The sequence below is a fragment of the Vulpes lagopus genome, chromosome 1, assembly GCF_018345385.1.
Source record: "Vulpes lagopus strain Blue_001 chromosome 1, ASM1834538v1, whole genome shotgun sequence".
Classification (NCBI taxonomy): Eukaryota; Metazoa; Chordata; class Mammalia; order Carnivora; family Canidae; genus Vulpes; species Vulpes lagopus.
The window spans coordinates 78,707,623-78,733,106 of NC_054824.1; the positions used below are offsets into that span (position 1 = coordinate 78,707,623).

The 25,484-nt window shown below is 40.5% G+C and overlaps 2 protein-coding genes across 3 annotated transcripts in view; one reads left to right on the forward strand and one right to left on the reverse strand.

Moving 5' to 3' along the window:
• The window catches only part of HSPBAP1 (HSPB1 associated protein 1), a 66,798-nt gene extending 52,550 nt beyond the window's left edge, over nucleotides 1–14,248 (forward strand). The window contains exons 5-8 of the mRNA XM_041771904.1: nucleotides 1,014–1,185; nucleotides 4,314–4,397; nucleotides 13,399–13,509; nucleotides 13,632–14,248. Of these exons, the coding sequence (XP_041627838.1) occupies nucleotides 1,014–1,185; nucleotides 4,314–4,397; nucleotides 13,399–13,509; nucleotides 13,632–14,168 (904 nt within the window). The 3' untranslated portion in view covers nucleotides 14,169–14,248. The remainder of the gene's footprint in view (nucleotides 1–1,013; nucleotides 1,186–4,313; nucleotides 4,398–13,398; nucleotides 13,510–13,631) is intronic.
• A 3,462-nt stretch (nucleotides 14,249–17,710) lies between these two features.
• PARP14 (poly(ADP-ribose) polymerase family member 14) overlaps nucleotides 17,711–25,484 on the reverse strand; it is a 36,736-nt gene continuing 28,962 nt past the window's right edge. For both annotated transcript variants that reach the window (XM_041759897.1, XM_041759908.1), the window contains 4 exons: nucleotides 23,036–23,635; nucleotides 21,603–21,736; nucleotides 20,826–21,000; nucleotides 17,711–20,281 (listed from right to left, as the gene is read on the reverse strand). In XM_041759897.1, coding sequence (XP_041615831.1) covers nucleotides 19,992–20,281; nucleotides 20,826–21,000; nucleotides 21,603–21,736; nucleotides 23,036–23,635 — 1,199 coding nt within the window. In that variant the 3' untranslated portion in view covers nucleotides 17,711–19,991. The remainder of the gene's footprint in view (nucleotides 20,282–20,825; nucleotides 21,001–21,602; nucleotides 21,737–23,035; nucleotides 23,636–25,484) is intronic.

Sequence of the window (25,484 nt, forward strand, 5' to 3'; positions counted from 1 at the left end):
AATTTACAAACCCAAATTGGGAGAAGTCTGGAAACTATTTGGTGGATAGCTCTATGGGTGGCTAGTCTGCAGAAGATAAAAATACAGGTATTTGAAAAGGAGGGATTATTCACGGTAGCTCCAGAATCAGGGATAGAATCAACTTATGAGGAAGTAAACTTTTTTTTTTTGAGGAAGTAAATTTTGATTTGAGATATAAAAGAATGATCTGAAGGGGCACCTGCACCCTGATGTTTATAGCAGCATTATCAACAATAGGCAAACTGTGGAAAAAGCCCAGATGTCATCCATTGACAGATGAATGGATAAAGATGCAGGACACACACACACACTGGAATATTACTCAGCCATCAAAAAGGATGGAATCTTAGCATTGACATGGACGTGGATGGAACTGGAGGGTATTATGCTGAGTGAAATAAGCCAGAGAAAAATAATTATATGGTTTCACGCATATGTGGAGTTTAAGAAATAAAACAGAATTGCAAGGGAAGGGAGGAAAAAATAAAATAAGATGAAGTCAGAGAGGGAGACAAACCATAAGATACTCTTATCTATAGGAAACAAACTGAGGGTTGCTGGAGGGGAGGAGATGGGGTAACTGGGTGATGGACGTTAAGGAGGGCCTGTGATATAATGAGCATTGGGTGTTACATGCAATAGATGAGTAACTGAACTCTACATTAAAAACTAATGATACACTATATATTAACTAATTGAGTTTAAATAAAATAAGTTTATTTAAAAAAAAAAATGATCTTACAAACTAGATCCTGTCCCAGCAGTAGGGTTGCCTTAGGGCAATAGGGTATCAGGAGATAGCTGGTGGTTGCTGCTTTACCTTCACCAGTATCAGCACAGGAGATTCCAGTACTGAGAGATGGGCCAGGTGACTACTGAGACTGCTCTTGTATCCTTTATGGATTGGATGAAAATGAACACTTAGCTGCTGCCTTCTTAGATGTTTTGTCTCAAGTTCAGATTACTAACTTGTATCTTATTTTTTTAATTAGGAAAAGATGGCATCTCTTTCCTCCGGAAGATACTCCTTTCCTTTATCCGACTAGAATCCCTTATGAAGAATCTAGTGTGTTCAGTAAAATCAATGTTGTGAATCCTGATTTAAAACGTTTTCCTCAGTTCTGCAAAGCTCGAAGATACATGGTTACACTAAAGCCAGGACAGGTAATGGGGGCCTTAAAACATTGATGACCTGGCAGTGTGCCCCCAGCTGTATACCCTCTTTCATGTCCTTATACCACATGCCTCCTTTCCAATACAAATGAGAATGATTTTCTTCCCTGCTGCTCTCTGCTGTTAGGTGACTTCAGACACAAACTTCTCAGCCTCACTGGTCATGGAACTATGGGAAGAGGGAATACAGCTGTTTCTGCTGGTTAAGAGGAGGTTGACTTTGGAGAAAAACAACTCACAGTCATTTATTTTCTAAAGATATTTATTTGAGAGAGAGAGTGTTAGAGTGTGACGGGGTGAGGGGTGGGGTGTGCAGGGGGAGGGAGACAAGCAGACTCCCCAAGGAGCAGGGACCTCAGTGGCAGCCAGATTCCCAGGACTCTGGGATCATGACCTGAGCCAAAGGCAGACACTTAACTGAGCCACCCAGGAGCCCTACACAGTCATTTTTAATAAGGTTAAGAGAAAGTGTCAGGCCATGGGTACCTGAGCACCTCTAGAACATTTATTCACAATTAATATCCCTTCAGTTATGTTAGAACTCAGACCCATAACTGCAGGTGAGAAGGCATCCAGGTGATGGGTCAAAAAGACAGAATGAACTTGAGAAGGATCTGCTTTTAAGCAAATACGGATGTTCCTTTTATTAAAGACTGTCTCTGAAACATTTCCAAAGAGTTTGCTCTTAATGCTGCTCTCCAGTGAGGAGAACCACCTTTACAACATTGGCATTTGCTGTCTGATGTTTTATTAACAATATGAAAGGTTTTCTTAGTCTCTTTAAGGAGATTTTATTCCCTCAACTGTTCCTCTCGCCTGGATGTTTTCCTTTTTTTGGTTCCTTCTCCCTGGCTCTTTTTCTGCTTCCTTCACATGTGAAGACTCCAACTTAAATAACTCAACTTAAACAACTTGCTTCAACCTGCTAGTGGTCATTCCCCAAGCACCTATCCCCGATCCTCTGACAACCATCTATTTTATAGCCCTACAGATTTACCTAATCTGGTCATTTCACTTACGTGCAGTCGTACGAGTGGCCTTCTGCATCTCTCTGCCTTCTTCCACATGGCATGATACTGCAAGATGTTACCAGTACCTTACTCCTTTTTATGGCTGAATGTATTTCATTGTTATGGATATACACTTTGTTTATCCATTCATCAGTTGATAGACATTTGGGTGGTTTCCACTTTTTGGCTATTATGAAGAATGTTGCTGTGGACATTGGAGTACCAGTCTTTGGGTGAAGATATGTTCTCACTTCCCTCGGTTATATACCTACCAGTGGAATTGCTGGGTCAAATGGTAACTCTGTGTCTAACCTTTTGAGGAACTGCCCAGCTGTTTTCCACAGCAGCTACACCATTTTACATTCCCACGATCCTTCTGGTTCTGATTTCTTCACCTCCTCACCAACACTTATTTTCCATTATTCCTATTATAATAGCTATTCTAGTGAGTGTGATATGGCTGCTCAGTCATTTTTCCTTCTATTTTAATAGCCAAATTTAAATGTGTGGCTCTGTCCATCAGTGTTCCTTACATTCTGCTCGTTCTCTAATCTACCGACAACTGGCTCCCTCTCTTATCACTTTACTGGAAGGATAATCTGATAGGACATACATGATCTCCTTCAGACTAAATGCAGTAGTCCTTTGTAGGGCTTAACCCTAAAAGGTGCTGTCTTCCCATCTCCTAGCACCACCTTACTCATAGCAGATGCCATCCATTTTCTCAATCTGAGGCCCCAAAGCTTTGGATCATCCCGCCTGCTGTTCTCAAACTTTCATGGGTACTAATTTCATACTGAGCCTGGACAAGTGCAGTCCTTTTTGACTCTGCCTGTTGCTTTTGTTTACTATACCTTCCTGTTTAGATCTCAACATTTAATAGTTGGACCACTGTATAAATCTCCTGTCCTTCCCAGACTTTCCCAGGATGTTGCTATTTTAACCATCCCCCTACTAAAACTTTCTTAGCAGGGCACCTGGGTCACTCAATTGATTAAACGCCTGACTCTTGATTTCAGCTCAGGTCATAATCTCAGGGTGATGAGAGTGAGCCCTGCTTCAGGTTCCACGTTTAACGTGGAACCTGTTCAAGACTCTCTCCCTCTCAAAAAAGAAGCTTTTTTCTCTTAGCAACTCTTTAATGCTTAAAAATAAAATCCAGATTCTTTATTCTGAATTCAGGGCCCTCCATTGGCCCTAATCTAACTTTCCCACCTCATCTCCCATTACCCCATCTGTAACCGTAAGACTGACCTAATTGCTGTCCCTTGACGGTCCCCTCTCCCTTGCCTGTAGTACTTCTCCCTCCTGGCATGTCCTCATTCTTTGCTCTGTCTGTGTTGTCTCCTAACCCTGGTTCAAACCACACTTCCTCCATACCAGGCTGCCCCTGCCCTCCTTGGTTTGTGCCTGTGTCTCCCACCTCTGAGGTTCTCTAGCACCGGTGTCTACTCCTCTGAGTTACCACGTATCAGATTCCCCATTTCTACATATTGTTTCTTCATTGGCTAGATTTTGGATTGTGAGAAGACAGAAACTACTGCCTATATTTTTACCTGTGCCCTTTTTCAGAATACATACAACTATTTTTCAATGGAAAGGAGGAAAAATTAGAATCTCAGAGTCCTTTACTATGATTTAGATGCAGGCAGAGCAGGTCCAGGATTAAAGACAGTAGAAGTTGGAGAAGCTGGCACCATCCTTTGTGGAACATGTGAACTTGTTGCTTAAAAGGAAGAAATAAAGAGATTGAGGTTTGGGTTGGTTTTTTTTTTTTTTCTCTTGTTTCCCTTTCTGACAGTAATATTACCATACATATGTATTCCTAGCATTTTCTTTTTTCCTTTTTAAGATTTTATTTATTTATTCATGAGAGACAAACACAGAGAGAGAGGCAGAGATACAGGCAGAGGGAGAAGCAGGCTCCATGCAGGGAGCCCAACGTGGGACTCGATCCTGGGTCTCCAGGATTACACTGTGGGCTGAAGGCAGCGCTAAACCGCAGAGCCACCTGGGCTGCCCTCCTAGCTTTTCAATTAGGGTCTGATTCTGACATAAAAACAAAATGTGCTGTTCTTGTGCTAATTTACTTTTTTGTTTGCCTTTTAGGTTCTGTTTGTTCCGAGACACTGGTGGCATTACGTAGAATCCATTGATCCTGTCACTGTCAGTATAAACTCATGGATTGAGCTGGTACTTTTTTTTTTTTTTTTAATAAATGTAATCCCTGCTTTTAAGTATACAGAGCCTGTCTATAAAACTTGGTGATTGATTTTAACCAACACTCCAGTATTACTTTGGTTTGATATGCTCTAATTTATGTATTCAGTGCTCTATTAACAGGTGTTTAGGTTGGAATGAGGATTTTCAGTGATGCACCATTCTCTTTTAAAGGCACACCGTGGGGGATCCCTGGGTGGCGCAGCGGTTTAGCGCCTGCCTTTGGCCCAGGGCGCGATCCTGGAGACCCAGGATCAAATCCCACGTCGGGCTTCCGGTGCATGGAGCCTGCTTCTCCCTCTGCCTGTGTCTCTGCTTCTCTCTCTCTCACTGTGTGCCTATCATAAATAAATAAAATTAAAAAAAAAAATTTTTAAAGGCACACCGTGGGCCCTGGTAGCAGTGTTGTTAGGAGAATTGTGTTGGGCCCGCCTGTATCTGCCGTGTGTCCCCCACATTGCCAGTCCTGTCCACACCCAGATGGGCTGGAGATAACTGCTTCTTGGTTAAGGACCCTTACTACTAATTGCACAATCCTCAGTCCTGGCTTATACATTTTCTCAAAGTAAAGTCTTTGAGTGCTAGGATTTTATCATTTCATTTCTGCCAGAGTCCTTTTCCCTGCAGAGATGCTCTGTTTAATCCTGGTCGCCGGCTTCACTTGACAATTAAAATGGCTGCCCAGTGAGGCTCAGCTGAGGCTCTCGTTGCACCTGGGCCTCTTTAACCAGAGGCTTTGATTGCATCTCTGCTACCCTGTACCCAAAGCCTGATTGCATCTCTTCCTGTCTCTGGACACTGCACCCTCCCCTCAGGCTTTCCTTATCCTTTGGTAATGGGGAGGGCTTTGGCATAGGTGAAGCATCAGGGATACTGTAACAGGAAGCTGTACTATCTAGGCTTAGAGAAGAGGTGTAACCCTTGGGGATTAGGTGAGAGGGATGGTGGGAGATCAGTGGACTCAGTTACTCAGTTAGTTACTGGTACCATGCTGAATTGTCGTTGGAGCAAGTGTCAAGATCCAGTCCACTCCCAGTGCCAAAGTCACGTCTACAATAGTCCTGGCAGTGCTTTGCTTCTCGAGGTAGCTCTTTTCACTGTTACACAGAGGCGCTATCACCTGCCTGCTTGTAACAGTACCCATTATTTCTGAAATTATACTAGTTTTTTTTCTTTTTTTAAAAAATATTTTATTTATTTACTCACAAGAGACACACAGAGAGGGGCAGAGACTTAGGCAGAGGGAGAAGCAGGCTCCATGCAGGAAGCCCGATGTGGGACTCCATCCCGGGTCTCCAGGATCACGCCCTGGGCCGAAGGTGGTGCTAAACCTCTGAGCCACCTGGGCTGCCCGTTTTTTTTCTTTTTAAAGGATATTTTGATGATACCTGCTGTGTGTCCCCTTAAGCTTTTCATTCCTAGGCACTCAGAACCTTTGGTTTCCTTAATGATGTCTTTTACTTGACCTTTTTTCTTTTTTTTTTTTTTAAGACTCTTCAACTAGGCACGTTACAGATCTGTGCCTTTACTAGCTGTCTAACCTGGATGGTCAGTTGATCCCATCAAGCCTAAGTCTCCTCACTTGCAAAACAGGAATGATAACTGCACTCACCCCAGTGGCATCTAACCCAGTGCCTGACACATGGGAAGTGTTTAAAAACAGAAATTGCTACGAGAAGGAAGAACTATTATGTCAGGAGTAGCCCTCTTTTTTTTTTTTTTTAATTATTTTTTTTAAATTAATTTTTATTGGTGTTCAATTTACCAACATACAGAAAAACACCCAGTGCTCATCCCGTCAAGTGTCCACCTCAGTGCCCGTCACCCATTCCCCTCCAACACCCACCCTCCTCCCCTTCCACCACCCCTAGTTCGTTTCCCCGAGTTAGGAGTCTTTATGTTCTGTCTCCCTTCCTGATATTTCCCAACATTTCTTTTCCCTTCCTTTATATTCCCTTTCACTATTATTCATATTCCCCAAATGAATGAGAACATACACTGTTTGTCCTTCTCCGATTGACTTATTTCACTCAGCATAATACCCTCCAGTTCCATCCACGTTGAAGCAAATGGTGGGTATTTGTCGTTTCTAATTGCTGAGTAATATTCCATTGTATACATAAACCACATCTTCTTTATCCATACATCTAAGGAGTAGCCCTCTTAATGTATAAATACTGGGAGGGCGGGCTCCGGACGCGCGGCCCGAGGCGCTGGAGCGCGCGCCGGAGGCTGCCCCGCTTCCCGCCCTGCCCGCTGGCCACCGCTCGCTCCCGGCACCGGGGGCTGGACCGACGTGTTGTTCAGAACGTAGGGGTATCTTTGCACCTCGCTAAGAGGTCTTTTTTATTCGTTGCATAGTTTTGTTTTGTGTTTTTTTTTTTTTTGCACTTTTAAATTCATTCATTAAACAGGTATTTGTTGGGCATCTGGTACATGCCACGAACTGTTCCAGCGCACGCGGCAAATGGCAGGTGAAAAAAAAGCAGATCCCCTGAAATCCCTGCCCTCGGGGGGGCGTACGTGCTGCTCAGGTGAGCCTGGAGTTACTTCTAAGCTGGGGCTCCCGCCGAGCGGTGAAAGCGAGGCAATCATCTATGGGCGTTAAAGATGTGAGCTAAAAATAAAAATAAAAATAAAAATAAATAAATAAATAATAAAGATGTGAAAAAAAAAAATACTGGGAGGCCTCAGTTTGTTTCTACCTCATATGACTTAGATCCTTAATTTCTTCCATGTTGCTCATAATATTTATCAGCTTTTTTCAGAATCGTATCTCTTTGGATTCATACTCAGTTTGAGAATATCCCTGTTTTTTTCCACACGGTCAGTTGCCATGTCAGGTTGCCCTCCATCGTGAAGCTGTAAAGCTGATTCTTTAAACCCACATCCCACACTTCACTGTCACCTCTTTTAGCTGTCCTCGTGTTCATTGGGGTGAGCATTCCAGCTTGCCAAGGTCATTTTGAATTTGATTCTCTTCTGTATTTTTAATAAACTCCTTCAGGCAGGCCTGTGCCCTTTTGATACGTCCTCATTGTCTTGGAATATATCCTTGCTTTCTAGAATTGCCTTGGACTTTCTCTGCCTCCAACTTGAAAGTCAGTAATTTCTTTTAAGTGGTCATGGTTCCTTTTAGTGGGTAATGGTATTTAGAAACTGAGATTGGAGCCCTAAGGCTGTTGTTTGTTGCTACTGGCATGTTGCTGTTTCCAGACCTTTAAATGATAAAATTAGAATGTGATATAGATGGATAGATAGGGATATATTTATATTTCTAATTTAAGGTTAATATTATAGGTTTTTTCCTTATTTGTTTCTGTATTTTTATCTCTTCCCTTACACTGAAAATTGGGATCCATTCTAACAGTAACACCTACTTATTTGTTTTATTCACCCATGTCCATATATATTTTTTTTAGAGGGGAGGGGAGGGGCAGAAGAAGAACGAGACTCTTAGGCAGGCTGCATGCCCAGTGCAGAGCCTGATGCAGGGCTCGATCTCACAACCCTGAGTTCATGACCTCAGCGAAAATCGAGAGTCACTTACCTGGCTGAGCCACCCAGATGCCCCATCCATATATGTTTTAGGATGTCAAATTTACAATTTTAAAAATCTAATACTGTGGGATGCCTGGGTGGCTCAGCAGTTGAGTGTCTGCCTTTGGCTCAGGACATCATCCCAGAGTTCCGGGATCAAGTCCCACATCGGGCTCCTGCTTAAAGCATGTTTCTCCTCCCTCTGCCTGTGTCTCTGCCTCTCTCTGTGTCTCTCATGAATAAATAAATAAAATTAAAAAAAAAAAAAAAAGAATTGTCAGGGGCATCACTTGTTTTAAAGTCTGTGGTAATTTGAAATATTGCCTTAATCATATATTAGATATCTCTGTGTACTTGGGTCTATTTCTTTCATTGGCCTTTCTTCACATTCTTTCAACACTTCCACCCTGTTCTATTTAGATAAGTTTTATAGTATTGTTTTTAGTATCTATAGGGCCAGAAACCTTTTCTTTTTTAAAAAATCTTTTTTTTATTTATTTGAGCCAGGGAGGGTGGGTGGCGGGGCTGCAGAAAACACGATCAGAGGGAGAAGCAGGCTCCTTGCTGAACAGGGAGCCTAATTTGGGGCTCAATCCCAGGACCCTGGGATCATGATCTGAGCTGAAGGCAGATACTTAACCAACTGAGCCACCTAGGCATTCCCAGAAATTTTTTCTTTTGCAGTGTTTTTCTGGTTCTACTTGAATTTGTTTTTTCATATGATCTTTAGGATCAGTTCATCTAGCTTTAGGGAAAGAAGGTTGATATTTTTATTCCATTTTTATTAAATTTTTATATGAGCTGTATGGTGTTGGATTGTCCTATCCAGGAATGAAATACCTTTCTTTTCGTCCAAGTCTAGTCTTTGTTTCAGGAGTGTTTTAAAGTTTTCCTCACATAGGATTTACACATTTTCTTAAAGGTTTATTCCTGGGCATTTCATCTTTTTTTGGCTACTATGGTGAGGTGGATCTTCTCTTCCATTGTATCATCTGAGTGGATATTGTTTGTGTACATGAAGGCTATTGATTTTTGTGTTAATGTGAATTATTTTCTTGTGTGTAGTGGTTTTTAATTGATTTTCTTGGGTTTTTAGGTGTCTCTCAGATTATTGGAAAATTAAGATACTTTTAACCTTTTTCTTTTCAATTTGTTTTCCTATAAATATTTTTCTTTGTCTAATTACTTTTGCTAGTACCTCCAAATCAGTAACAAATAATAATGAATATAGCAGGCATCCTTGTCTCTTTCTGACTTTAGAGCAGTCTCTAGTGACTTTTCTTTAAGTAAAATGCTGGATTTGTGGGTGGATTGTATATATATTTTATCATGTTAAGTATCTATCAGTTCATTACTTTTGTTTAATCCAGAAAAGGTATTAAATTTTGTTGAAATGCCTTTTAAGCATCGATGGAAATGGTCATATAATATTCCTCTTTAGTAAATATCTGGTATTTGAGTAAATTAAATCAATGGATTTCCTAGTACTGAGTCATCCTTAATTTCTGGAACAAATCCCATTGGTTGTGATGTATTATTTGTTAATGTACTATAGAATACCATTTGTTCATATTGTATTTAGATTTAAGTTTATCTGGTCTCAAGAGTCTGAAAGCCACTATGGTCTTTTTAGAAGCTTGTTCTGTACCATCTGTTCACCTGTCTCTCACAGAATTTTTGGTGTCATTGAGTATAAGAAGTTATGAAGTAGTACCTACAAGTTTGGTACCTAAGGACTTGATGCTGATTTAATGTGGATGATTTCTGTCCTTCATCAAACCAGGACTCTAGTTCCTTCCTTAACTTCTGTATATGTCACAGTTTGAAGACCACTCATTCTTCCTGAAACACTGGAATGCAGACTAGGAGTTGAGTAATTGTATCTTCCTCTGTCAGGTGGTGCTTTTATCCTTGTCTCTTCAAGCACTAGGCCATAATTATTTGTTGTTGCCAAACTCCAAAAACCCTTAGATTTTAAAACCTACCATGTTCAATACAATAACTCAAGCTAAATCCTGACTCGTATTCCTGTCACAAGTCACATAAATTTGGGAAAAAAAATTCTACTTCTGTTCAGGTGATACAATATTCCTCTCTCCTCTATTTCTCTGTTAAAGTGGTGCAGGTTCTATCTTAATATATTCCAGAGATAAAGTGTATTCTCAGTTCTTCTCAATAGTGCCTTTTTTAATCCTTTTCTTTTAGTATTTTTCCTTTTTCTTTTAGTACGGAAATGTATTGAATATTTATTGGTATGTTTTCCAAACTTTAAAAAATATTTTTGTTAATTTTAAAAGGCTTTCCTCTTGCTCTAATAATTTCTCCATTATTATATCTTTCATTGTAATTATACTTGTAAAATAATATATATGTATCATATTTGAAATGGTGCATTTTGCTCATCTCCTACTCCTCTCCTTTCTGGATGAAGGGGAAGGGGAGATGCAGTCTTCCAGTTATGGAATGAATAAGTCACAGGAATGAAAGTTACAGCATAGGGAAGAGAGTCAGTGTAGGAATGTTGTATGGTGACAGATGGTAACTATGCTGTGACCTCAGCATAGTGTATAGAGCTGTTGAATCTCAATATTGCACACCTGAAACGTTGCATGTTGGTTATATTTCAATTTAAAAAAATTTCTTAGAGGTTTTGAGAACTTCTAGGAGTTTAACTTGTTTAAAATTTTACTAGCTTTAAATGCAGCTTTTAAAAACCTGGTTAAGAGTCAAATGGACTGAGACACCTGGGTGGCTCAGCAGTTGAGCATCTGCTTTCGCCTCAGGGCATGATCCCAGTTCCCAGAATGGAGTCCGGCATCGGGTTCTCTGTGGGGAGCCTGCTTCTCCCTCTGTCTGTGTCTCTGCTTTTTTCTGTCTCTTGTGATTGAATAAATAAATAAAATTAAAAAAAAAAAATCAAATGGACTAGAATAGAACTATTTTAGGATCGAAATAAATGCATTTGAATAGTCTGTGGAAAAACAGTAACGTGTACAGTTCAGAAATTTTAAGTATATTCAGGAATTATGCAATCATACCATAATCAATTTTAGAATATTTTCATTAACCTATATATATAGTGGTTGCTCCCCCGTTTTCCTCTCTGGCCTTAGGCAGTCACCATCCTATTTTCTGTCCCTATAGATTTGCCAACATCATATAATGTATGGTATTTTGTGGCCAGTATCCTTCACTCAGCATTATATGTTTTCAGGATTCATCTGTATTGTAGCATGTTTCAATACCTCATTCCTTTTTGTGGTTGAATAATATTCCGTTGAATGGATATGCCACATTTTGTTTACCTACTAATCAGCTGGTAGACATATGGGTTTTGGCTCCTTTTTGCAATTGTGAATAATGCCACTATTAAGAATCATGTACAAGTTTTTATGTGAACGTATGTTTTCATTTTCTTGTGTATTCATCTAGGAGTGGAATTTCTGGGTCATATGGTATATTAATGGATCATAAAGACAAGAGTTGAAGTTGTAGTCTGGAGTCTGAAATCTGTAGGATGGCTGGCAGACTAGAAACACACCCAGATTTCTATTAAAATCTCGAGGTAGAATCCATTCTCCAGGAAACCTTAGTTTTGCTTTTAAGGCCTTCACCTGAGGTCCATCTACGTTATTGAGGATAATCCCCTTTACTTAAAGTCAACTGATTGTAAAGGTTAATCACATCTACAGAGTATTTTCACAGCAACATTTAGACTAGGGTTTGACCAGACTACTGGGTACCATAGCCTAACCGAGTTAACTAATAAAATTAACCATCACATATATCAGCCTTTTTAGGAACTGCTAGGCTGTTTGCAGAAACATTTAGATTCTCACCAGCAATGTGTGAAGATTCTTATTTCTCTATACCCTCACCAACTTGTCGTTATCTGTCTTTTTTTATGATAGCCATACTGGTGGGAGGTGGTGTTCTTATTGTAGAGATGGATTTCATTCATTTTCACTGTAGTATGATACTCTTATGTATTTTTTTTTTAAGATTTTATTTATTTATTCATGAGAGACACAGAAAGAAAGGCAAAGACACAGGCAGAGGAAGAAGCAGGTTCCTGCAGAGAGCCTGATGCGGGACTCAATCCTGGAACCTGGGATGATGACCTGAGCCAAAGGCTAATGCTTAACCACTGAGCCACACAGGTGTCCCATATATTCTCATGTATTAATGTACCCCAATTTATTGGTTCTTTGTTCTGTTGATGGATAATTGAGTTGTTTCCAATTTTTTGCATTTTTTAAGTAGAATATTCTTGTGCACGTGTACAAGAGTTACTCTAAAGAATATGTATTCCTCTAGGAGTAGAATTGCTGGTCTATAGGTATACAGTACTCAAGCTTACAAGATAATGCTAATGTGTTTTCCAAATGGCATACCAGTTTGCACTTCCACCATCAGTGAGTCTGTCAATGCACATTTTTCTACTGCTTGGAATTATCATACTCTCTTTTGCCAATTTCATCAGTTTCTTGATTGCATTTCCCTGATTATTAGTGAGGTTAAGCATATTTCATGTTTATTAGTCATGTTTATTAGCTCTCTTTTTGAAATGCATGTCTTCGTGTCTTTTGGCCATTTAAAAAACCTGGACAGTGTGTCATATTAATATATGTAGATCCTTTATATATACTGGATATTAACCTTGTATCAATTTTATGTGTTACAGATATCTGGTTTGGTTTTTTCCTTTTGTTGCCTTTTGAACAGAAATTGTTCATTTTATTTTCTTATTATTTTTTTAAAGATTTTATTTATTTATTCATGAGAGACACAGAGAGAGAGAGAGACAGAGACAGAGACAGGCAGAGGGAGGAGCAGGCTCCATGCAGGGAGGCTGACATGGGACTCGATCCTGGGATTCCAGGATCACACCCTGGGCTGAAGGCAGGCACTAAACCTCTGAGCCACCCAGGGATCCCCCAAAATTGTTCATTTTAATGTAATTAATCATTAATGCTCTAGTTTATGCTTATTTTATCTTTAAAGAACCATATTTGGATTTTTAGCCATTTCATTCTTGTGACCAAGCATGTTTATTGTAATTTTTCTTCCATTCCTCAGTTATCAAATCCAATAGGTATAATTCCTCTATATAGTGCCTTTAAATAAAATTTTAAACATGTCAACAAATGGAAAAGATTGGAAGAAACATCACAAGGTAGCTCCTACTTAAGGCCTATGTCTCATAGACGGGGTAATACTTAAACTTGGTTGGTATAGTATTCTATAACTCTTCTAGATGGCAGGTGTTAATGAATATGTAAAAGTTGTGGTCTTCCAACAACATATTCATTCCTTCTATAACAAAGTTTATATTAATAAAAGAACAGGATACACAATTAATAGAGACACTACTCCATTTTAAGCCATGAGATGGATACAAATGAAAAAAAACATTTTTTTAATCTTGACTCAGGAAGAGGACCACCAAACCCGGGTGGAAGAGGCAATCACACGCATGCTTGTGTGTGCCCTGAAAACTGCAGAGGACCCACACAGTACCAGAGCTTGGTTAAACCCAACTGAGGTAGGCCACTTCTGGTGTTCATGGCAGTTAGTTTCCTGTGATAAATCAACCCTGGCTAGGACATTTATTTTTGAATTTATGTAAATGCATATATCCATTCTAAAGAGTATTTTTTCCCACAGGTTGAGGAAACATCCCATGAAGTCAATTGCCACTACTTAAATAGAGCCGTTTCTGCCCTTTTTGATTACAAAACATCTAAGGTAGTAGAAATCCAAGCACTGAGAACAAATAGAGATGACATGAAAAAGGAAGGATTAAATGTGCACCATCACATGGAGGTGGAACAAATAGATGACCAGGACTTACTCTTGGGAACCATAAAACAGGAGGCAGCAAGTCCCTTTGGCCCTGATCTGGTTCCTGTAATACTGAGTTCTGAAGAACTACCATCAGAGAGAAGAGGTATATTTGAAGGTGATGGTAAAGACTTTGTTGGCAAAGATGGAGAACACCCTGGAAAATTGCACTGCACCAAGAGGCAACGGATGATGAGTAAAAATGAGGATGTAGTTGCGGAACAAATTGCTTCAGATAGTAGTATGGCTCCTTCTCAGACATTCATTTCTACAGATGACTTGTTGGACTGCTTAGTGAATCCACAAGTAACCAGGATAGTGGCCCAACTTCTGATAAAAGGAAGAAGTTTGTGGTCCTAAGGAAATGACTTTTAAAATAATACCTTAAAAATATTTTTTAAAATAATATGATTTTTAAATAAAAGATGGAAAAGCAAAAAGTTAATTTGCACATGCTTGTAAATGCACTTGTTCTTACCTTAATTGTGTTTCAGTCTCTTGCCACCTTCATTCATAAACATTGCTCTTTGGCCGGGCTGGCTCTTTGTTAGTTCTTCTTCAGTGCCTTTGCCTTTCCTCTCCCATCCCATCCTTTTAGCCTATCTCAAATGCAAGCCCCAGGTGTCCTCAACAGAAAGTTATCTCTTCAGCAGTCTCAAGCAGAGGTTGGCCTACTGCTTGTTTTTGTAAATAAAGTTTTATTGGAGCACAGCCATGCCATTCATTTACATATCATCTATGGAAGCTTTAGAGTAACAGTGTCAGAGTTGAGCAGTGACTAAGACAGTGTGGCCTGCCATGCTGAAAATACTGTCTCCTTACAGAGAAAGTTTGCCAACCCCTGGCATAGTGCATCCATTGGGTGCATTCTAGCCTTGATCTGAAGTGATCATACTTATGACACCTGCAGAATTCTCGCTGGCTAAATCCTGTCATCCAAAGCAGGATACCAATCAGGAAAAAAGTAGCTGGGGGTCCAATATAAGGCCTTCTTACGGAAGGAACTGGGACATCTGGGAACACTACTTCTGGGGATGAAAAGCACCAATGTTACTGACTCCTGCAACTAAAAATTTGATCTAGTGAAACTGAGTCTACTCTCAATATATTTGCAACAAGATCTGGGAGTGTTTATTACCATTACTGTCTAAGTAAGAATTTAGAAATTAAAAAAGCATATGGATCCCTGAGTAACCATTTGTGAAATAAATATAAACAGATAAGGTAAGCAAAGTAATCTTTTAGGATGAATTGACAACTGGCTCCATCCTTCTCAGTCTTCAGACTTAAGGTATCAGTACATCCAAAGAAAGTCTATGCCTTCTAGCAGTGAGGGAGGTGTTACATGAATATGCCCAGGAAAAGAAAGGTCTGGAAGAAACTTGTCTGTAGTACTTACTGCTAAGTGACTACTATATCCCTGTTTATTTAATTTACGTATTTATTTGATTATTGTTTATCTCCCCCAACTAGAATGTCACTCCATGGGGGTTGGACTTTGTTTGGATTATCGTATTCACAGAGCTTTTTTTTTTTTTTTTTTTTTTTATGATAGTCGCACAGAGAGAGAGAGAGAGAGAGGCAGAGACACAGGCAGAGGGAGAAGCAGGCTCCATGCACCGGGAGCCCGACGTGGGATTCGATCCCGGGTCTCCAGGATCATGCCCTGGGCCAAAGGCAGGCGCTAAACTGCTGCACCACCCAGGGATCCCCCCGAGCTTTTTTTTTTTAATTTTATTTATTTATGATAGAGAGAGAGAGAGAGAGAGAGGCAGAGACATAGGCAGAGGGAGAAGCAGGCTCCATGCAGGGAGCCCGACGTGGGATTCGATCCTGGGTCTCCAGGATCGCGCCCTGGGCCAAAGGCAGGTGCTAAACCGCTGCGCCACCCAGGGATCCCTTCACAGAGCTTATCTGATCAGAGTGCCCAGCATATGGTAGTGGCTTGTTAAATATTTCACTGAATGGATTATAAAAAGAACAACTTGTTGGCAACACTCCATCAAATACATTTGGGTGGAGGATGTTGTGGCCAAGGATAAAATCTCTGTTCCCCTTAGTAGATAGATCCTTATTGCAGAAATAGACATCTCTTTTTCTTCAGATATTTTATTTTTTAAGGTTGCTCTTCCTTTGATTATTATTTTTCAAATTGCAGGTTGTGATCCATTAGTAAGTCATAAAATCAATATAATGGGTAAGACCAGCATTTTTTTAAGTGAAATAGAATAGATGATTTCAGTAAATTCATTAGTAAATGTATTATTTCATGAAAATTTCCAGGAAGAAGAAGAAGGAGAAGTATATTTCATAAAACTTTTCAGTTATATCTGTGTGTGTGCTGGGCCTGATATAAATGTGGGTTGTTTTTTTTTTAAGATTTTTATTTATTTATTCATGGGAAATGGAGAAAGGCAGAGACACAGGCAGAGGGAGAAGCAGGCTCCACGCAGGGAGCCCGATGCGGGACTCGATCCCGGGTCCCCAGGATCACACCCTGGGCCGAAGGCAGTGCCAAACCGCTGAGCCACCAGGGCTGCCCTATAAATGTGTTTCTTCATGTTCTCATATAGGTTGGGGTCAGAAAAGTTTGAAGGATATTCTGAAACAAAGCATTTAATTCAGTTAGAGGTAACAGTCTGACATGCAGAGACCCAAAGGGAGTTAAGACATTGATATGAATGGATTTCTAAGGGTGAGTGGGTGATGGGAGATAAATTTCCTAATTTTATCAAGATGGAGACCTTGGCTTCTGTGAAGGGGAGTATGGCAGTGAGGAGAGAGACTAAAAGGGGGAGACTGTCAGGCACTCGGAGCTGGGTCCCATTTCATCCTGTATTTCTCAGATAAGCATGCCTGAGTGAGTGAAACTATTAGATAAATACATTAACCCTGCAGAGGCCTGAGGCATTAAAAACCACAGGCTCATTCTCCCCTGTTCTCAGGACTGGGCCACCTCTGTAGGGCGGTGCGTTCCAGCTCAGCTCACACTGAGAATGTAAGAATTAAAAACAAAATTTCTATGAAGAATATGGCTCAGCACCACACCTAAGTATCAGCAAGGCTGACCTGTCCAGTTGGCAGTGCTTAGGTCCATGAGTCTTTAGGGGTCCCCAAAATGTTTTAGTTTCTTTGGGAAAAAAAAACATATACTCCAGCTTTCATTGCATTCATGTTTATATCAATGCAATTGCAAAACGTAATTGTTCATACTTTTTACTTTTTATGGAGTCAGGGGCCCATGATGCCAAAAGTCCCTGGAGCCATGAAAGTCCTACACGATTCTGAGTATCAGGACAGCAGAATCATTTGAAGTGCTTGCTGAAAATGCAGATTTCTGGGTACCTCTGTAGAGCTATAGAACCTGACTCCTTTGGGATGGGCCAGAACTTGCTAGCTCAGCAAACACCTCAAGTGATTCAAATATCCAAAGTGTTTAAGAATCTCTGGCCCTAGTGGATACCCCCTAAACCCATCACAGTCTCCAAATGGGCTTGGTTGAGCAGAGGCTTCTTGTTGGAGTCAACTTGCCCTTCAGAAGTACTGAACTAAACCTGTACTGTGCCCTTGCTGTAATTTTCAGCTCAATATTATTAACACTTTAAGGACCCCTTGATGCTCTCATATTTAGTTATCTTTCTTTTCAGCAGTGACCTGTATTTATCATCAAGCTCTCTTGTATCCATCCTTTTTTCTTTTAAATGATTTTATTTATCTGACAGCACAAGCAGGGGGAGCAGGAGAGGGAGAAGCAGGCTCCTCACAGAGCAGGGAGCCCGACACGAGGCTTGATCCCTGGAACCCAAGACCACGACCCAAGCCGAAGGCAGACACCCAACCAACTGAGCCACTCAGGTGCCCCTGTATCCACCCTTAAGGATAAAGAGGTCTACCACCAAATGTATTTTTCAAGTACTTTATTCAAAAAGGAGGTAAAAGATATAAATTTCCTTAGATTGCAGATAACTATAACATTTACTGATGGGATCATTATACTTTGGTATAATACACCCCGATATTCAAATTTGCCCTGAGTTAACACTGGAGAACAAGAGCAAATCTGAGAGCAAGTCTATCCTTTTCCTTTCTTTCTTTTTTTTAAATATTTTAATTTATATTAATGAGAGACAGAGAGGCAGAGACACAGGCAGAGGGAGAAGCAGGCTCCATCCAGGGAGCCCAATACTAGACTTGATCCCAGGACCCCGGGATCACGACCTGAGCCAAAGGCAGATGCTCAACCCCTGAGCCACTCAGGTGCCCCTTTCCCTTTTATTTCTTAACATCCATTGTTGAGGCTGAGCTCAGAGGCCAATGGCCGGGAAGCCACTCCTAAGCAGTCTTTACCAGTCCACTTAAAAAACAAATAGCAGCAGTGGTGCCTGGGTGGCCCAGTCAGTTAAGCATCTGACTCTTGATTTCGGTTCAGGTCATGATCTTGGGGTGGTGGTATCAAGCCCTATGTCAGGCTCCACACTCAGCAGAGGATCTGCTTGAGATTCTCTCCCTCTCCCTTCTCTCCCTCTCTCTCTCTCTCCAAATAAGTAAATAAATCTTTAAAAAAAAAAAAAAAAGCAAGACAAATTCCAAGATATCTGTCCGTTAATGAAGCAGAATTGGCCCCCTCAACCTGCTGTACTTGAAGTGAGTTCATAATAGCCATGGAAGAGTGCCTTTAACCTCCTAGCAATACCGCCTTGTCTGAGGGCACCATCTGCACTAGGCATCAGCTCTAGCCTCTTGGCCTACAGAGCTTCAAATGAAGAGATTATAATGGAAGCCAAAGCCAGAAGGAAAAAAGCTAAGGAAATATGAGGGTGACTCATAGATTACCAGAGATGTTCCTGAAATGGTAACATTAACCAAGAGGCCATGCTCTGTAGTGGGAAGAGCTTGGTGCCACAGGAACCAGGATTGTGGCTCAGTCTCTGAGGACTACTGCTACCTAGGTGACCTCAAGCAAGGAAGCTTCTTGAACTCTGAGCATCAGTTTCCTCAACTTTAAAATGGAGATATAATTCTTAACTGATGGGATTATTTGAGGGAATAAAATGAATATATGAAAGCACCTATTATATTACCTGGTACTCAATAAATAATACCTGAATCTGAAATTTACCTGGGGAAAATTTTTTAAAAATCCAGCACTTGACTATCTAATAGATACTGAGCTAGCAAATTAGCAATAGGACTGCTCAATTCCTTTGGTTTACTTATGCACACGTCTTTAAAATCAGAAGCTAGACTGCCAGAGAAAATAGGCTCTTTAGTAACATTAGAATTTAGTTAATCTTAACATAATAGAAGGGCTTCACACTGAAAGTATGGCAGGCTTATCCCACGGTTGTCACTGGGCAGAACTAAGACCAGCAAAATTTAGATGAAGGCAGATTTGGGGTTAATGTAAAAAAGGATCTGCCAGGACTGCTGTGCTGCACAGAACCGGTGGGATCCAGTTCCCTTGGGCCACACACTAGACCACAGCCCCTGACCTGTGCAAGGCACAGAACACCGACTAGACCTGTCCCACAGGTCATGGTTCAGTTCGCGAAGAACGGAGTTCCCCGTCACGGAATCTGTTCGATTTAAGGCAAAGTCAAGGATGTCAAAGAGATGGCCTCTACTCTGGGTCGATGTCTAACTAGGCTTTTTCCTTCTTAGTTGGTTTATGAAATGTTTCTGGAGCATCTGTTTACATCAGGCACAGACCTCAGGCCAGGGCCCCCCCCCCCATAAAAAAAGAGTTAGACACCATCCCTGCCCCCATGGAAGTCAGCCATCCTACCCACTCAGTAATCCTGTGCCCCTCACAGGAATACGGCTTCCCGCTGTGATACCAGCTGTCCCCAGCAGCAGCTGACATTGCATAGCTGTGCCCTCTGTCTTTAAGATGAGCTTTCTTTTCTCTTCCCGAAAATACAAACCTGTTCTTTCCTTCTTCATATTTGATGTCCACAGTTGTAGACACACAGTTGTAACTAAGTTATCTGAGTTAAATTCTCAAATTTATTGCTCTTAAGATAGGTTCATTCCAATGATGGAGAAGCTGAAGAAAGTCTGTTTCAGTGACAGGATCCCTTGATCTTATAAAAAGCTGTTAGGGGGGGAAAAAAATCTAAGACTTGTTTTACAACTCCATATGTATAGATGAGCAAGGTCTTCTGGGAAGGACACCAAAAAACGTTAATAGGTAAAAGTAATGAGGTACTCTGGGTAAGCCTGGTAGTCATAAAATACCACAAATAAACCGGGATTTTGAACACAATCCGTGACAGTGTCATACAGGTCAGTAGGGTTATCAGCGCTCTTTGGAGGAGGCACAATTAGTGACTGATTTCCACGTGTGTAGGTTCCAGTAAGTACTCTCACGTAATACATATGCTTTTTCCCATTTCTGTCTGGTCTGGAGTAGGTATCATTAGCAGAATAACGAGCATTGACAGCAAAATAGGTTCCCTTTCCATATGCCACAGCTGTGAAGAGAAAAAACATTTTTAAGAAGCTCAATTTAGGGGGCGCCTGGGTGGCTCAGTTGGTGAAGTGTCTGCCTTCGGCTCAGGTCCTGGGTCCTGGGATCAAGCCCCGCACTGGGCTCCCTGCTTAGTGGGGCGCCTGCTTCTCCCTCTCCTGCTCCCCTTGGTCGTGTTCATTCTCTCTCTCTCTCTCTCTCTCTCTCTCTCTGTCAAATGAATAATTAAGTTCAGTTTAGTCTATAATCTGATGAGTTGACCCAATATGTCAAATAATGTTAAAAAAATGTTCAGTTCTTCTCTCCAAAACCTCTTAAAAATATTTTTCATGTGTTTTTAATTTTTAAAAATCATTCCTCCATGCCAGAGGGCCAGTCAGTCCTTCTGCGATGAAATATAATGAGACCTACACTGAAACTCTGGCTGCAGCATGGCCACCAACAAACCATGAGAGAACACAGTGCAATCAATCCACGCTGTCCCTCGCCAGTTTGGGTTCTCATGGCTGACACCCCATTTGGAGCAGCTGGATCCCTTGCTTCCTTACCGTTCTTTCCGGCATAACTGCGGTTAAAGCCATTGTGGTTGACATGTGGCACCGAGTCAGCATCTGTCCCATGGAAGAGCTGCTTCTCATTGTTTTTATGCCCATTCTTGGCATCCATGGCTTTCTTCTTTGTTTGGTAGCTATTCCAGAGATGTGGATTCTGGATCCTCTCAATCTGCAAATCAACAAGGGGAAATATTCCGTTGGTCCAAGAGCCTTTGGCAAGACACAGATAGGACCATTATTTTTCACAAATAAAAAGTAAACAACAAATTCAATGCCAGGTGTCACCTTTCTGCATTCAGAAATCTTTTTAGATCCAGTATTTCACAAAAACAGACCTTGGAAAGAACGTTAATTTCATTTTTAACAATCTTAGCGTATCTGTAATTATGGTGACAGGAGTAGAATCTACAATCTAGAATCCGATTACCATAAAATATTCTAATTCTGTGCCAAAAAAAAAAAAAAAGTGTTGGAAAATGAATGAAAATGTATTTATCCGGGATCCCTGGGTGGCGCAGCGGTTTGGCGCCTGCCTTTGGCCCAGGGTGCGATCCTGGAGACCCGGGATCGAATCCCACATCGGGCTCCTGGTGCATGGAGCCTGCTTCTCCCTCTGCCTGTGTCTCTGCCTCTCTCTCTCTCTCTCTCTCTCTCTGTGTGTGTGTGACTATCATAAATAAAAAATTAAAAAAAAAAGAAAATGTATTTATCCAGGACCGTGATATAACTTACTTCCACCATTAAGAGACGCCATGTCAGCAGAAGGCTTACCTTCTCTATGTAGAGGTGTGAGCAGGTCTGATTAAACTTGGTTGCCACTGTGTCATATTCTGCATGACCAGGCTGTAGCTCAACCACACAGACATCCTGCTGCTTCATATCACTCCAGTGCTCAGGGATCACCACTGCAAGGAGGACATTTGAGGACCACACACCTGGGAAGGCCCACCTGCACATTCCTGGTATGCACTGAAGAACTGAGTATCATCTGTGTTCCTACTTTACAATCTCTTAACTCGATGTGTTCAAGAAGTTCCCTATCTTTCTAGGGGAATGTTTTTCCAAGTGCGGCCCACAGACAACCTACATTAGAACCAACTATAATGCTTGTTAAGAAAAAAAAAAACCCAAAGATCTACTGACTCAGACTCTCTGAGGGGTGGAGCTTGTGTACCTGCATCTTAATTAAGTTTGATCATGCTCAGATTTAAGAATCGTTGGTGTAGTATGACACAGCTGCATATTCTGTTCAGCCTCTCTAATCTGTCATAATTTAATAATTTAACAATAAATCATTTCCCTACGATGGTCTTGTTACCAACAGTGTGGGTTTTTGCAAGAACTCCTCACTATCACAAGGCCCTCCATCCATTCCTTCATTATCGTTCCCTGCATCCTTAAGAGTTGGGTGGACGGCAGGTTTTGCTCAGAGGCAGGTGGTGGTGGTAGCTCTCTTTTTCCTCTTCTAAACAGAATATTATACTTGATTTGTCATTTCCCTAGGGTTGCTCAGAGTCTGAGGAATTCATTCATACTCATCTCACAAGAGATGATGATAATGTACAGAAAGTCAATTTACTAGTTTCGGTGGAGGACTGGTGTGGTTCAAAAGCAGGAATGGCCCTCCACACAACACAAGCAACCCCTTCGTGGGGAGCAGATCCAGTCAGAGAATTTGAAGGCTGCTTCCTGATGCGTACATTAAGGAAACCTTATGGTTAGGGCAGGAGAGGGAGTGAATTCTGAGAGAAGATCCTACAGGCTCCCAATCCTCCCTGGGTTATCATTCACAGACACAGAGAGGGCCCACACTGACCAGACTGTCTTCTTTTGTTCTAGAAAACCTTGGGCCACCTTTCTTTAAAGCCCTTGGCTTTTCCTCTCCTGCTTGCAACAGCCATTACCTCCACAGCTCCATTACCCACACACTCTGGGAAGCCTATCAACTGTAGAGATGGAAACAAACGCAAGGTTTGGGTCTTGTTACCATGAAGATGGTCATCCTCAGACTGTTGAATGCACCCATGCTACATTTCCCCAGCCATAAGCCATAAGGTAAGCTCCTTAAGCTTAGAGATCAAGTTTATTTCATTCCATAAGAGTTGCTTGAATTTTCTCTACTTGATTACAGTTTTGATGTATGTATAGTGTTAAGTCCAAAGAAGGTGTGCAATGACGGATAACGAGCACATGATCTGACTCACCTTCAGATTTCATAAAGCGCTTAACAGGTATATGGTGTCCTTTTGCATCTGTAGCAATGTTTGTGACGAGGTCCACTGTGTAGCTCTTATGATTAACTTTGACAAGAGTTGTCCTTTTCTTTGCCTTCCTTGCATTCTCCAATTGCAGATTAGTTATTTTGTCAAAACTATGAAAAGTGCCATTGTTGTAATATTGCCATTCTATAAATTCACTGATAAAATCTGCCTGGGATTTCTGTTCTTTGGCCAATCTAATTCCCTTGATCATTTCCTCAATTGCATTTCTAGCCTGTGTCAAATCGTTGCCAGTTCCAAAAACCTCAATCAAAGGTTTTTCACTGTCCAAACAAATGGCAATATTTAAGTTCTCCTGCAGCTCATTCAATTTGTGATATTCTTTTTCATTAAAGTCTTTGATACACTCATCTTCATTGGTGTAAGGACACAGTTCCTTTGTAATCAGATCCTGTATCCAGGAGAGAGCATTTTTCATACATTTTACATTTTCACCACACACCTGAAAACTTGCTGATTCTGTTTTCTTTTTCAAAACCAAAGGATTCTGCTTTTGTGGAGACTGACTTGGGGAACTCACAGATGCTAAAACAGAAAAGAAAGGAAGATTAGCTACTTCTCTCTCTTTTTGTCACCGTGCTGTACATTACACCTCCAGGAATTAAGTATCTTATAACTGGAAGTTTGTACCTTTTGACCACCTTTTCACCTCTCTTCACCTCCCAACACCAACCCGTGCTTCCTCTGGCAACCACCAATCTGTTCTCTGGATCTATGAGTTTGTTTTTTAGATTCCACATATAAATGAGATCAAACAGTATTTGTCTTTCTCTGTCTTATTTAATTTAGCATAATACCTACTAGGTCCATTAATTTTATCACAAATGGCTGAATTTCCTTCTTTTTTATGGCTGAATAATATTCCATTGTGTGCGCATATGTGTGTAATACACGTACATATTATATGTGTGTTGTGTATGTGTGTGTATAAATATACAATATATTGTTCTATATATATTTATATATACTATATATATATAAAATATATCATTTATCCATTCATTTGTTGGTGGACACATAGGTTTTTCCATGTCTTGGTTTTGTAAATACCATAACAACGAATAATGGGGGTGCAGATATCCTTTATTATTATCTTAAGATAAATACCCAGAAATGGAACTTCTGGATGATATGGTAGTTCTGATTTTTTGAGGAACCTCCATACTGTTTTCAACAGTGGCTGCACCAGTTTGCATTCCCACAAACAGTGCATGAGGGTACCTTTTCCCCATATCCTCACCAACACTTGTTATTTCTTGTCTTTTAGATATTAGCCATTCTATCAGGTGGGGTGATATCTCTTTATGTTTCCCCGATGATTAGTGATGTTGAGCACCTTTTTATGTGTCTGTTTGCCATCTGTATGTCTTCCTTAGAAAAATATTCAGATCCCCTGCCCATTTTAAAATCAGATTGTTTTCTCTGATTGAGTTGTGTGAGTTCTTCATATATTAACCCCTTTGTATACTAACCCCTATCAGATATATTATTTACAAATATTTTCTCCCATCCTATAGGCTGCCTTTTCATTTTATTGATAGTCGTCTTTGCCATGCAGAAGCTTTTTGGTTTGAGGTAGTTTGCTATTTGTGCTTTGGTGTCAAATCCAAAAACAAAATCACTGCCAAGATTGACATCTAGGACTTACTCCCCATGTTTTCTTCTAGGAGTGTTATGGTTTCAGATATTTAATCCATCTTGAGTGGATTTTTATGTATGGTGTAAGATAGTAATCCTGTTTCATTCTTTTGCATGTGGCTGTCCAGTTTTCCCAGCACTATTTATTTTAGTTTATGTGCTGCTGAAGCAGGCATCCAAACACTATTTATAGAAGAAACTATCCTTTCCCCGTTGTATATTCTTCACTCCTTTGTTGTAAATTAATTGACCACACCAATGGTCCCCAACTTACAATGGTTCAACTTACAATTTTTTCAGCTTTATGATAGTATGAAAATGATACACTTTGAATTTTGATCTTTTCCTAAGCTAGTAATGTATGGTGCCATACTCTCTTGTCATGCTTGACAGGGACCGCAAGCTGCAAATCCCAATCAGGCAGGAAATCATGAGGGTAAACAACCAATATCCTTATAACCATTCTGTACCCGTAAAGACATTTTGTTTTCACTTTCATTACAGTGTTCAATAAATTATATGAGATAATCAGTACTTTATTATAAAATAGGCTTTGTGTTAGATGAGTTCATCCAACCATAAGCTAATGTGTTTTGAGCATGTCTAAGGTAGGTTAGGCTAAACTATGATGTCCAGTAGGTTAGATATGTTAAATCTATGTTTTTTACTTACAAAATTTTCAACTTATACTGGGTTTATCAGGATGTAACCCCATTGTAGGTGAAGGAAGACCTGT